The 12567-nt window shown below is 36.0% G+C and overlaps 1 protein-coding gene across 2 annotated transcripts in view; it reads left to right on the top strand.

Moving 5' to 3' along the window:
- met (MET proto-oncogene, receptor tyrosine kinase) overlaps positions 1–12567 on the top strand; it is an 86013-nt gene that overhangs the window by 47150 nt on the left and 26296 nt on the right. For both annotated transcript variants that reach the window (XM_002934955.5, XM_031898970.1), the window contains exons 6-9: positions 3963–4123; positions 6185–6287; positions 6369–6505; positions 9250–9414. In XM_002934955.5, the coding sequence (XP_002935001.1) occupies positions 3963–4123; positions 6185–6287; positions 6369–6505; positions 9250–9414 (566 nt within the window). The remainder of the gene's footprint in view (positions 1–3962; positions 4124–6184; positions 6288–6368; positions 6506–9249; positions 9415–12567) is intronic.

Genomic DNA, 12567 nt, shown 5'->3' on the forward strand with positions numbered 1-12567 from the left:
TTTAAATACCTCTATCTATATATCTATCTAATAGAAACCGTAGTTTTTGTACCTTTGATCTTGCAAGATTTCATATGGAAATAAATATTTGATAAGCATATACAAGGTCTCTGAGTACACAAATAAAGTGTGGAAGTTATGGAAGTTATAATTAAACCCACCTTGCCCTAATTCTTTCACTATTTTCCCAATACTTGGCATCTATTTGCTTGGACTTACAATATATAAATTTACCACCAACTGGGGTAATAAATGGTTTTCATATATCCCGTAACTTATAGCAGCTGATCAGATTCTTGTTTTCAACTAACTGACGAGTACTATGAATTACTAGAAGAGTAGCAAACTTTAGATTCATTATATTTTCCCCATAGTTCCGTAAACAGCAGGATCCTGGATTAAAAAAAAGTCTACCATACCATAGTTAGTGATGAGCAAACGTTTTTACCTTGAAGAAAGGCTTATAGGCGCCACTGCTCTCAAAAAAAGTTGAAACAGGACAGATTTGATCTAAGATCATTACTAATGGTTATATAATGTTATAAATGCACAATATAAAATCTTACTGTATTTAATCTATCTTAATGTTGGTTTGGAATGCGGCCCCAGGCTGCAGCCCTGGTGGGCCCCTGACACCCTATCTTTGAGACTCTGTATTTCTTTACATTGAATATACCTCCAAAGTAGTTGCTCTGCTTGCAGCCTTCTGTGCATTACAGGCTGTGTTACTGTCTTAGTGTCTGGAAAGTATAAAGTGTTAGCACAAATTCAGAAACTAAGGGGTTAAGGGAACAATTCATAATTCTTCATGCCGACTTTTGATGAAAAGTGTGGCTAGAGGGCTTGATATGAAGAAACCAGTGGGCACTAAGGTATCGGTGATAAGGGACAATATGAACAGGCATGGGCCCTCTAGCTACTTCCCTATGTATGACTACAGTGGGATTGATGACTCTGAACCTTTTATCTTTGTCTATTGCTAAGTCTCCTAGTCTACTACTGTTTTCTTTGTGCCTTGTATCCTTAAACTTGGTTGTTGTCCAGTTTGATTTGGATTTACATGCTATTTAATATTTTTGTATAATATTTATTCATTAAACTTTCTCCAGTAATAGATATTTGGAGGTTTGAATTGACTACACATGCAGTGATTTATCACTCTTGCAACAGATGGAAAATGAAAAGTGCACAATTCAGTTACTCATACTTCTGCTAAAGAAGGAATCATATAATATGTCATTGCAAATTATTTTAATTATATATATTTGTAATCCCACAGTGCCTGTTAAAGCATGTCCTTTCCCTTTTCTGTACTTCCTCAATACATTTACATGTTCTATTGAAGCTGTACTTTATTACTTTATTACTTTTACTGCAAGTATAGTGTTTATGCTCTCTTAAACAGGCAGGAAATTATGAAGCAATAGCTGAGCGTCACTTAATTTCTACATATGTGAGAGTTGCCATTTTTAATATGCCAGATACAAAGATTTGCCCATGAATGGCACACAACACCTTTATGAGTGTGCCGTTCCACAGGTGCATGCTCAAGTGCCTATGGAACATCCATTAGCTCACACAGCACTTGGACCTTTATACAGTATATTCATTTTAACTGTCTGGTCAGGAGAATTAAATGGAAGATAACTGGGGTATATTTTTGCTTTAAATAAAAGCACTACACAAGGCATTTCATTTTCCAAATGAATTGATATTCTAGGCATATCGCTCTAGGCCACTATTCATATAGCAATGTGACAAGTCTGTCTCAGTATTTACACATTAGTAGTAGTAGTGTGTCACGCGCATTTAACTGGCCCAAGGGACTACGATTATGTCAAAAAGCCAAAATGTCTGCACAGAAATCCCTTTAAATGATACTATTTGCTGTTATAGCACTTTAAGGGAGACTGCAGCAGGGATCCTCAGAAGCGACAGAGCATCAGCTTTATAACCATATCAACCAATTAGGGATGAGTGATCTAAAATTCACTTAGAAATGGATTAAAACAAGGAGTTCCAAGTCTTCCCCTGACATTTCTGAACTATAACCTTTATGCCGCTAAATCTTCTTTCTAGCTGCCGTGCACCTATTCCTCCTCTCATAAATCATGTCATGACTCACAGAAAAGCAGAACATTTCAGGGCTTGTGTGGTGCAAATCAGCAGGAGTATTCTATAAAATTCTTGTGTGGCTTGCCTGAAGATTTACAATCGACATTCCTATATTAGGAAACCTGTCTATTAGGCAACTTGCAGCCCTGCAGATGTTGTTACAACTCTTCACTTTAATATGATGTTTATAGACCTGAGTGATCTTTCCATAATATTGGGGCTTAACATTTTACACCATAATGAATATCTTCCAAAAAATGTTTGACACAATCCCTGTGATCTACCATTACCTTTGGGGTAAGGGATACTGGGATGTATGGATATTTATCCTCTTATTTTATAAATGGTGCTGGAGGTTTGCTTCATATCCAGTATACAGCAGCCCTGTATGCTAGTTGATATCATATAGGGCACCTTTAGTAGGTGTTGTCTTGTTGTGAGCCAAGGCCACTGCTGTATATTGCAATAAATGCCTTTGGGATATATCTGTCTGCAAGCATGTATTGTGAGAACAACCTAGGTAGTTCCTTTCAACTGCAGTTTAAAATAATAATGCATAATTAACAAATGCAAGCTCTCTCTTAAAGGTGTTATTAAGACTTTTTTTTTTTTTTTGCTTCATGTTTATTTGACTTAAATTCAATTGTTTAAGAGCAACTAAAATGTCCCACGTATGCCATTTAATGGTTTTTATTGGCACTGCTTTACCAGATTCATATTCCCACCATTGTTGTACTTTAAGCACAATTTGCACTATATAGAAATCTCTTCCTTTCATAGTTGTCATCCAACTGCTTGGGGTATTTATGTATTTGTATTAAAGGAAGAACAGGAGGTAAACAAAAGTTCATCATAAGAAAGCAAAAGTAATTTCATTGTATAGTATTGGTTACAGCAGGGCTGCAGTACTTTAATTTCGCAAATGCAATTACTCCAGTTTAAATAGATGCTACCAACAAATAATCTGTTTTAATTTACACATTATATTTTTATCTCATTATATGTGTTAATTAAGGTATCCATTAAATTACATATTTCAAAACTACCACAACTACTGTTTGATCTTCTGCATAATGAAAGGAAAAGTCATTCTAAGCAATTGTTTAATATACATTCATTAAAGAGGTTTAGTGGTTTTAAAGCTTTGTAAATAAAATTACTATTGAAACAAGTGTTTGTTTATCCCTTTCTGTTCTTTGAGTCTTTGCACAATGTAACAGTAGTCAGTTCTCCTTCAGGTCTGTTAATTGGCTTTAATGAGCTGGCTTGCAGCATCAATTCAGAAGTTAGAGCCAGCAGTGCAAAGAATGTAAACAGACAAAAACCATTTCAATAGCAATTATATTTATAAATAACTTTTAAATGTATGAAAACTTCTATTCAACGTATATTAAAAAATTTTAATAGAATTGCATAAAATTACATTTTCTTTCACTTACTATCTATTTTTTTTTTGGATAGAGGATGCCTTTAAGGGGGTAGTTCACCTAATTCATATAATTATATACTGAAATACTGAAAAATAGCCCTTGCTTTAATTACTGCTCTAGTTACCCATGGCAGCCAATCAGCAAGTAGCATTTACTAGTCAGCTGTTTGAAAATAAAAATTAAATTGGTTGCTGTGGGTTACTAGATGTGGGCAATGTAAGACTTTTTATTAAATTAGTTTTGAAGAAGGAATTATTTCCATTATTTACCACCCTTCACAAATATTAAAATTTGCAACACTTGTTGATGCATTTCTCAGCAACAGCAGATAAATACCAGAAAAGAATGTAACAGCTGAAACCAAGAATAAAAATATACTGAATGAGCGATAGTAACTGTTATTTTACTCTATTTTAGGTCTTCCCCTCCTCAGCTCCATTAGAGGGTGGCACTCAGTTAACCATATGTGGATCTGATTTTGTCCTGAGCAAAAATAATAATTTCGATTTGAAAAACACTATGGTAATAATTGGCAAAAAGCGTTGCAAGATAGAAGGGAAATTCAGCAACCAAAACAAGTAAGATTTATTGACTTTCATAGTTTCATGTGTGTGCTTTTTTAAAAGGGGGAAAAACAATAAATTATAATCAGTCATGTGAAAACACAGTTTAATGTCCAAAACAGGCTCTGCAGCCCATGCCCCAAGGTGCTGCATAGAATGGAGATACTGGAAAGATTATTGCTAAGTACCTTTAGTTCAGTAAAGGAATATTGGCAGCTGCATGTAGTTTGCCAGTAGCTGCACATACAGACCTTAGCTTTGCTTGATGTTTTATTGAACTTTTATTATGACACTGGGCACATTATATTTCTTTGTGATAAAGAAATTGCCATATAGCTTTGCAAGGGCAGTAAACATTAAAGACAATAGATGAAAGAACAAGCAGTAAATAGGCATGACATAAAATGGGAAAAAGTGCCTTTTTGTCAGATCAGTGGCAAGAGCACCTGTGGGTGTCTTTTGGACAACAAGCTTGTTGTACCATAGGCAGTACTCTGCATCAGTTACCCATGTTTTACCTACCAACACTCTTCTTTATGCAGTTTTCCAAGTGAGATACAGTAGTTGCCTTTTAGGAGTAGTTCACATTTAAATTAAGAATTAGTATGATGCAGTGACAGTCTGAAACAATTATCAATTTTTTGTGGCTTTTTAACTATTTAGCTTTGTATTCTGCAGTGCTATAGTTTAAAATTTCGGTAGCTATCTGGTAGCTAGGGTACCATTTTTGTACAGCAAACAGGCAGTTGTTTGAATAAGAGACTGAAATATGTATAGCAGGGCTTGAATAAAATAAGTCATATTCAAATATATATGTATATATAAATGGTAGTGCAGGCACCTTGATGATTTGGTGCCTAGTTGTGTTAGTTCCAGAGCAGTTATATAGCGGCTTCCTACATAAAGTGAAAGTGATAGAATATTTATTTAGAAAGCACTACATAAAGTTGCACATTTTAGGAAAACATTAAGGAGAACTTTACATAAAATTATTTCTAGTATAGTGCTGATAGAAGTTCATACTCCTCAAAAACTGTCTCTGAATACTGCTGTTTATGTTATTGGGAAAGTTCATTATAAAGCATAACGATAATAAGAGTTTTTTGTTTTGAGGTTCACAGGCTCACAGGTAAAAAAGGTTGGGGGCCCCTAATATAGTATATTCAGCCCAATATCCCATGTAGCCCAGAATGGTACATTTAGTTGTACCTATATCTGTAGTTACAAGGGAAGATTTAAATAATAAGCATCTAAAAAAGGATTTATATGGATATCAAGAGTTTTAACCAAGCTATACAGAGACCAACTGTGAGTTAAAATGGCCATACACTGGACATTATCACTTACAGAGGGCATTCATCCTCTTGTTCATCTTTTTATTTCTCCTCTATCCATACAGAAATTTCCAAGACGGCTGGTTGCTGGAATCGACAAAACATTTATCAACCGGATTAGAATAGATCCATTTACTGTTTAGATATTATAGTTCATTATAGTTATTATTTTATTGTTATGGTTCTGTCCATTCACTTCCTGTTTAACTTCTAATCTGCCATCCAAACCATTTGGCTAGTAGGACCAATGGAACATTAAAAACATTGAAGAATGTATTTATTAACACTGGAGAGAAACATCACCAGTGATATTGCCCATAGCAACCAGTCAGATCTTTGCTTTTGTTTTCTAACTTGTAGGTGTCAGTTCAGACCTAATTGCTGGTTGGTTGCTATTCCAGTGATGTTTGTTTACAATGTTAATAAATTCACCCCCTTACTGGTGGAGGAATATGTGCCTACGATAGGCTTTATATATGGATTACGATTTATATAAAAAAAAATTACTTTAGGACAAAAATAGAATGTATGTTCTCCCTGTGTCTGTGTGGGTGTCCTCCTGGTTTCCTCCCACACTCCAAACATACAGGCAGGTTAATTGGCTCCTGATAAAAAATGTCCCCTCTGTGCATGAATTTGATAGGGACATATGTGAACGATGTATAATCTCTGTAAAGTGCTTTGAAAAATGTGTGGCGCTATATAAATATATGAAATAAATAAAACTGCTTCCTTTCCGAAGGTTGGTGTGTAGAATTGATTCCTCTGCCAGCAGTGTGTTTAACATAAGCAGCAGTGTCTCCAATGGAAAGCAGGTGGTCAACTTCACCACTTTCTCCTATGTGGTAAGTTTCACAGGTATGCAGAAAATCTGCTCCTTCACTTCTTACCCAGAAACCACTAACCCATGTTTTTTTTCTCCTTAGAACCCCATTATAACAAGCATCATGCCTTCTCATGGGCCAAAGGCAGGAAGAACTTTGATTACTATGAAGGGTCAATACTTAAATAGTGGGAAAGAACAGAAAGTTATTATTGGCAAGGAAATGTGTAAAATTAAAAGGTAAAACTAAAACAAGTATATATGATTTTCAAGTTGTGTTTTGCATATACAGTGGTGTGAAAAACTATTTGCCCCCTTCCTGGTTTCTTATTCTTTTGCATGTTTGTCACACAAAATGTTTCTGATCATCAAACACATTTAACTATTAGTCAAAGATAACACAAGTAAACACAAAATGCAGTTTTTAAATGAGGGTTTTTATTATTTAGGGAGAAAAAAAATCCAAACCTACATGGCCCTGTGTGAAAAAGTAATTGCCCCCTGAACCTAATAACTGGTTGGGCCACCCTTAGCAGCAATAACTGCAATCAAGCGTTTGCGATAACTTGCAACGAGTCTTTTACAGCGCTCTGGAGGAATTTTGGCCCACTCATCTTTGCAGAATTGTTGTAATTCAGCTTTATTTGAGGGTTTTCTAGCATGAACCGCCTTTTTAAGGTCATGCCACAACATCTCAATAGGATTCAGGTCAGGACTTTGACTAGGCCACTCCAAAGTCTTCATTTTGTTTTTCTTCAGCCATTCAGAGGTGGATTTGCTGGTGTGTTTTGGGTCATTGTCCTGCTGCAGCACCCAAGATCGCTTCAGCTTGAGTTGACGAACAGATGGCCGGACATTCTCCTTTGGGATTTTTTAGTAGACAGTAGAATTCATGGTTCCATCTATCACAGCAAGCCTTCCAGGTCCTGAAGCAGCAAAACAACCCCAGACCATCACACTACCACCACCATATTTTACTGTTGGTATGATGTTCTTTTTCTGAAATGCTGTGTTACTTTTACACCAGATGTAACGGGACATGCACCTTCCAAAAAGTTCAACTTTTGTCTCGTCGGTCCACAACGTATTTTCCCAAAAGTCTTGGCAATCATTGAGATGTTTTTTAGCAAAATTGAGACGAGCCTTAATGTTCTTTTTGCTTAAAAGTGGTTTGCGCCTTGGAAATCTGCCATGCAGGCCATTTTTGCCCAGTCTCTTTCTTATGGTGGAGTCGTGAACACTGACCTTAATTGAGGCAAGTGAGGCCTGCAGTTCTTTAGATGTTGTCCTGGGGTCTTTTGGGGCCTCTCCGATGAGTTGTCTCTGCGCTCTTGGAGTAATTTTGGTCGGCCGGCCACTCCTGGGAAGGTTCACCACTGTTCCATGTTTTTGCCATTTGTGGATAATGGCTCTCACTGTGGTTCGCTGGAGTCCCAAAGCTTTAGAAATGGCTTTATAACCTTTACCAGACTGATAGATCTCAATTACTTTTGTTCTCATTTGTTCCTCAATTTCTTTGGATCTTGGCATGATGTCTAGCTTTTGAGGTACTTTTGGTCTACTTCTCTGTGTCAGGTAGCTCCTATTTAAGTGATTTCTTGATTGAAACAGGGGTGGCAGTAATCAGGCCTGGGGGTGACTACAGAAATTGATATTGAAATTGAAAATTGAAATTGATAAACCACAGTTAAGTTATTTTTTAACAAGGGGGGCAATCACTTTTTCACACAGGGCCATGTAGATTTGGAGTTTTTTTTCTCCCTTAATAACGTAAACCTTCATTTAAAAACTGCATTTTGTGTTCAATTATGTTATCTTTGACTAATAGTTAACGGTTTTTGATGAGCAGAAACATTTAAGTGTGACAAACATGCAAAAGAATAAGAAATCAGGAAGGGGGCAAATAGTTTTTCACACCACTGTACATGTATGGAGCCTATTGTGCAAAATACTTGTGACCTGTGGTTTTCTGGATAATGCATCTTTCTGTTCTGTGGAACTTTATATGTTAAGACGACTAAAACCATTTAAAAAAAAAAAAAGATGAGACCGCCTCATTATAGTTGTAAACGGTAAATAGATAGACTGTGCAAAAAAAAATTAAATATTTGTAATATATTTAGTTTGGCAAAAATGTTATCTATAAAGGCTGGAGTGAGTGGATGTCTAACATAATATCCAGAACACTTCCTGTTTTCATCTCTCTAACCTCTTAGTTAGTGACTAGGAGGGGTCACATGGGACATAGCTGTTCATTTAGTTCGTGAGCATGCAGGTCAGTTTCAGATGCAAATAACCTGAACAGTTATGTCCAAAATGGCTCCCCTCGAGTTACTGATTACTTACTGATTGCTAACAGCTTAGAGAGCTGTAAAGGAGGAAGTAGGGTTCTGGCTATTATATTAGACATCTGCCCATTCCAGTCTTTAAAGATCACATTTTTGGCTAATTAACTATATTGAAAGCAAGTCTATCTATTTTACTTAGTTTAATTTTTACACTGAACTGTCCATTTACACTCACTAGCATGTCTGCCATAAAGTGTCAGTATCACTTTATTGCATGTTTATCTTATATGGCATCCATTATGTCAACTGTATGTCTGCCAGGGAAAAATACACTTTAGATACAATTTAACTATTCAAGCATTGTCAGTAGTAATTCATTTGTATTGGAAACAGTTTTGGTAGGAATCAGTTTTAATAAAAATGACATGGGTCTAACCTTTGAGTGAAGAGAGAGACCCAGTAATGTGTACTGACATACATCTTGCTCAAAGCATTGCAAAGGTGAAAAGATGCCTTCAATTGTGAATGATTCTTGACTACATATCAACATCTATCAATTAATGTTATTTAGTTAAAATAACAACTGTTTTGTTTCGGCACTGTACTGCAAATCCAGTACAACATTTTTTGAACTGAGTTCTTTTTTTAATTTTTTCAGAAAAATATTGAATAACATATCCTATGTGTTTGTTTCAGTGTATCCAGTGCAGCTATAGAGTGTTACACACCAGTGCAGAGAACCACAGGAACATATCTGGTTGCACTGAAGATAGACAACGCAGATCGGGAATCAAGCACTAGATTTACTTACATGGAGGATCCTAGTGTTTCTAATATCAAGCCAGTGAAATCTTTTCTTAGGTAAGATACAACATGCTCAATCATATTTAAAGGAGAAAGAAAGGTAAACACTAAGCTTTATCAGAAAGGTCTATGTAAATAGCCATAAGCACTCACAGAAACGCTGCACTGACTTCTCTGAAAAAAGATTAGTTGTGTCTGTAATTCCTGTGCCACAGACACGCAGCTTTCTGTTCTCTGCTCTTTCCTGCTCCCTCAAGAATGTTAAGAACTCACTCCCTCCCCTTAGGAATGTGGATCTGAGCCAATCAGCAGGAAGCTGACTCATGAGGGTTGATTCACTGAAGTGTGATAACGCTTATCGCATGCTTTTTTGCGGTAAAATTGACACGGAAAACAAACGTGTGATTCGCTAAACTATGGTCGCATGCATTAAGTTGCATATCGCGTGCGTTAAATAGCGCGCAACCGCAATGTGTTCGTTTTAACACATTGCGTTAATTAGCGAATATAATTGGTATTAACGCATGATTCACAAAAACATATGAAGCGTTAAACGCGCTAAATATCACATTAGTCTATGCGAAAATTAACACCTACTTGGGGCAGGCGGTAATTATAGAAAAGTACAGTTCATGAGCTTTTGGCAACACAATATGGACTTTGCAGTGTGATTTATTCAAGTATGTGTTGGCCCTAGAGTGATGCAGCCTCCAGTTTGCAGGGAAATGCAGAACAGTAGTTTTCCGAAAGTAATGGCGTGTTTTTCGCACGCGCCGACAATTTGTGAGCGCTGCGTTAATTAGCGCATGTTGTTAACCGCACGAGAATAGTCTTCACGAGTTAAATAACACAAACAGCATTGCGTCTTAATTTTGACACGTGTCCTTGTAGTGAATCATGCGTTAAGTCGTGAAAAATAAGACGTGATAAAATTTTTAACGCATGCTATAAATAGCGCTCGTTTTAACGCACTTTAGTGAATCAACCCTATAGTCTTACTAACTGAGCATGTTCACTTGGTCTGCATGTCTGTGCAGGAGTGAGGCATTATGGGAACCTTCTTTACACAGCTCAGTGTTTTTTCTTCCTGTTTGGCTTCAGATCTTCTGAATAGGTGAAATATTAAGGGCACTATTGAGACAACTATAGGTATGCCTGCAGCTTGAGATTAACTGTTTAATAGCCTTTCCTTCTCCTTTAAGTAACATGGTACAAATATTTCTTCATAAAGAGGATTGTATTTCCTCTGAAAGTCACACACTGCGTAAAACAGGTGAAATATGAATTTCCATGATACTTACTGTATCTTCCATGTCAGAACCTTATGATTTACCCTTAATATAATTTTTTGCCTACACATTCCACTACATACTTTAATATGTTCTATTATAATTTACCCCTTGTTGGTGTTCTCAGTAAAATATATATATCTTTATAAAGATCCCAGGTGAGGACCGAAAAGTCGATCTAAATAAAATAAGTATCTTTTTTTTTATGAAATTTTCCTGGTGTGCATCAGCATTTTTTACATATTTACTTTGTTTTTCTGATTTGCATCCAGGTTGTAATCCCTATAAGTGTGTGCCTCAGCCATTTATATATATATATATATATATATATATATATATATGTGTGTGTGTGTGTGTGTGTGTCAAATACATTTTTTTTACAAAATATTGGAGCATGATAACAATGAGTACGAACACGAACGAAAAAGTAAAAAGAACACATATTGAAATAACTTCTAAGTGCAATTTTCAATAAATATTTAAGGGCCTGTAGCAAAATTATATATGTTGCAATAAAAGTAAGTATTCAATTCACAGGTTAAGGTTTCTCCCAATTTTATTACTTTATTGCTTTTCATTGGAATTAAAATTGCAATAACAGTACGTTTCTGTAATTTTAATTCATCCTTCTGCAGATACCGTAGCTATTCATCATTCTGACAGAAAACAGTGAAGCTATCACTGAACCTAGACATAATAATTATTCCTAAAGTTATTTCACTTTGGCCACAACAGTTCAGATGACTTTTCTGAGACTGCTGGGGAAATTGGGAGAGTTAGTCACATGGATGGCTAACTGCCAGATTCCTTCCTTGGGCTAAGAAAGCAGACTGATGGTAGTCTTGGCTATGTTAATAATCTGTTTAGAAAGCTTGGAAGCTTAAAAAAGACTGAAGAATCTTGTCTATCTGGCGGAAATAAGTAACATACTGCAGATATCTTGCACCAATGCACTATACAGGATGACACCAACAATATCCAAATGGCGCAAACGCTTTTCCAGTAAAAACTATTTCAATACAAAATGCATGTTATATGTTGAATATAGCACAGTGTTTTAGGGGTCATCAGACCTCAACCACATAATAGATCATATAGCGTTATCATCCGCTTAGGAAATCCCCAACCAGCACCAGCCCTTAAGACTCAGTGGTTAAAGTGGCAGTAAATTCCCTTTTTTTAATAACAGTTCATTTAATATGGCTTCTGCTGATCATACTTTTTCTTAACTGTTTTTATTTAAAAAAAGGCAAACAGGACATTTAAGTTACTACATGGTTGGCCCTTGTAAGGCAGATATTTAGATTACCAGTATACAACCCCCTTCTATCTCTATTTGATGTGACTGTTTTGTGAGCAGGAGTCCATTGTGTGTGTGGGGGGAGTCTAATTTTCTACCTTGTAAGGACCAAATATGGAATTTCCCTGTTTGGCCTGTTTTGCTCAAGATGTAAAAAAAAAACATAGATTTGTCATGGTTCAAATAATAGGCAAAATGTTTAGCACAAACACATTTTATTAAACTCATATTGAAAAATGGGTTTACTTCACTTCATTAATTACTACTTACTGCTTCACCTTTTAGAACACTCTCTTTCCTATCTGTTTGAGGTATGTGCAAAAAAGGCATTATGCTGCTGTTCATGCTCCATGGGTTACATGCTTCAGTCAAGTCACAGGCACATGGTTTGCCCCTGGCTTGGTAGGAGGGTGTTGGAGAGCTAGAGTATTTAATGAAAATTATATATTATTATAAAATAAAATCCAATTAAGGTTTAATTTGCCTTATAAATAAAAAGTGTAATATATAGGTAAGGTTTGTATAGGCTTGGTCTTCAAACCTTTTAGAAGCCGCCTTTCTCTACATTGGACAGCAAGTTTTAAAGGATATCTGTGGGGAGGTTTCCCACAATCATTGGTA

Source organism: Xenopus tropicalis, chromosome 3 (genome assembly GCF_000004195.4).
Source record: "Xenopus tropicalis strain Nigerian chromosome 3, UCB_Xtro_10.0, whole genome shotgun sequence".
Lineage (NCBI taxonomy): Eukaryota > Metazoa > Chordata > Amphibia > Anura > Pipidae > Xenopus > Xenopus tropicalis.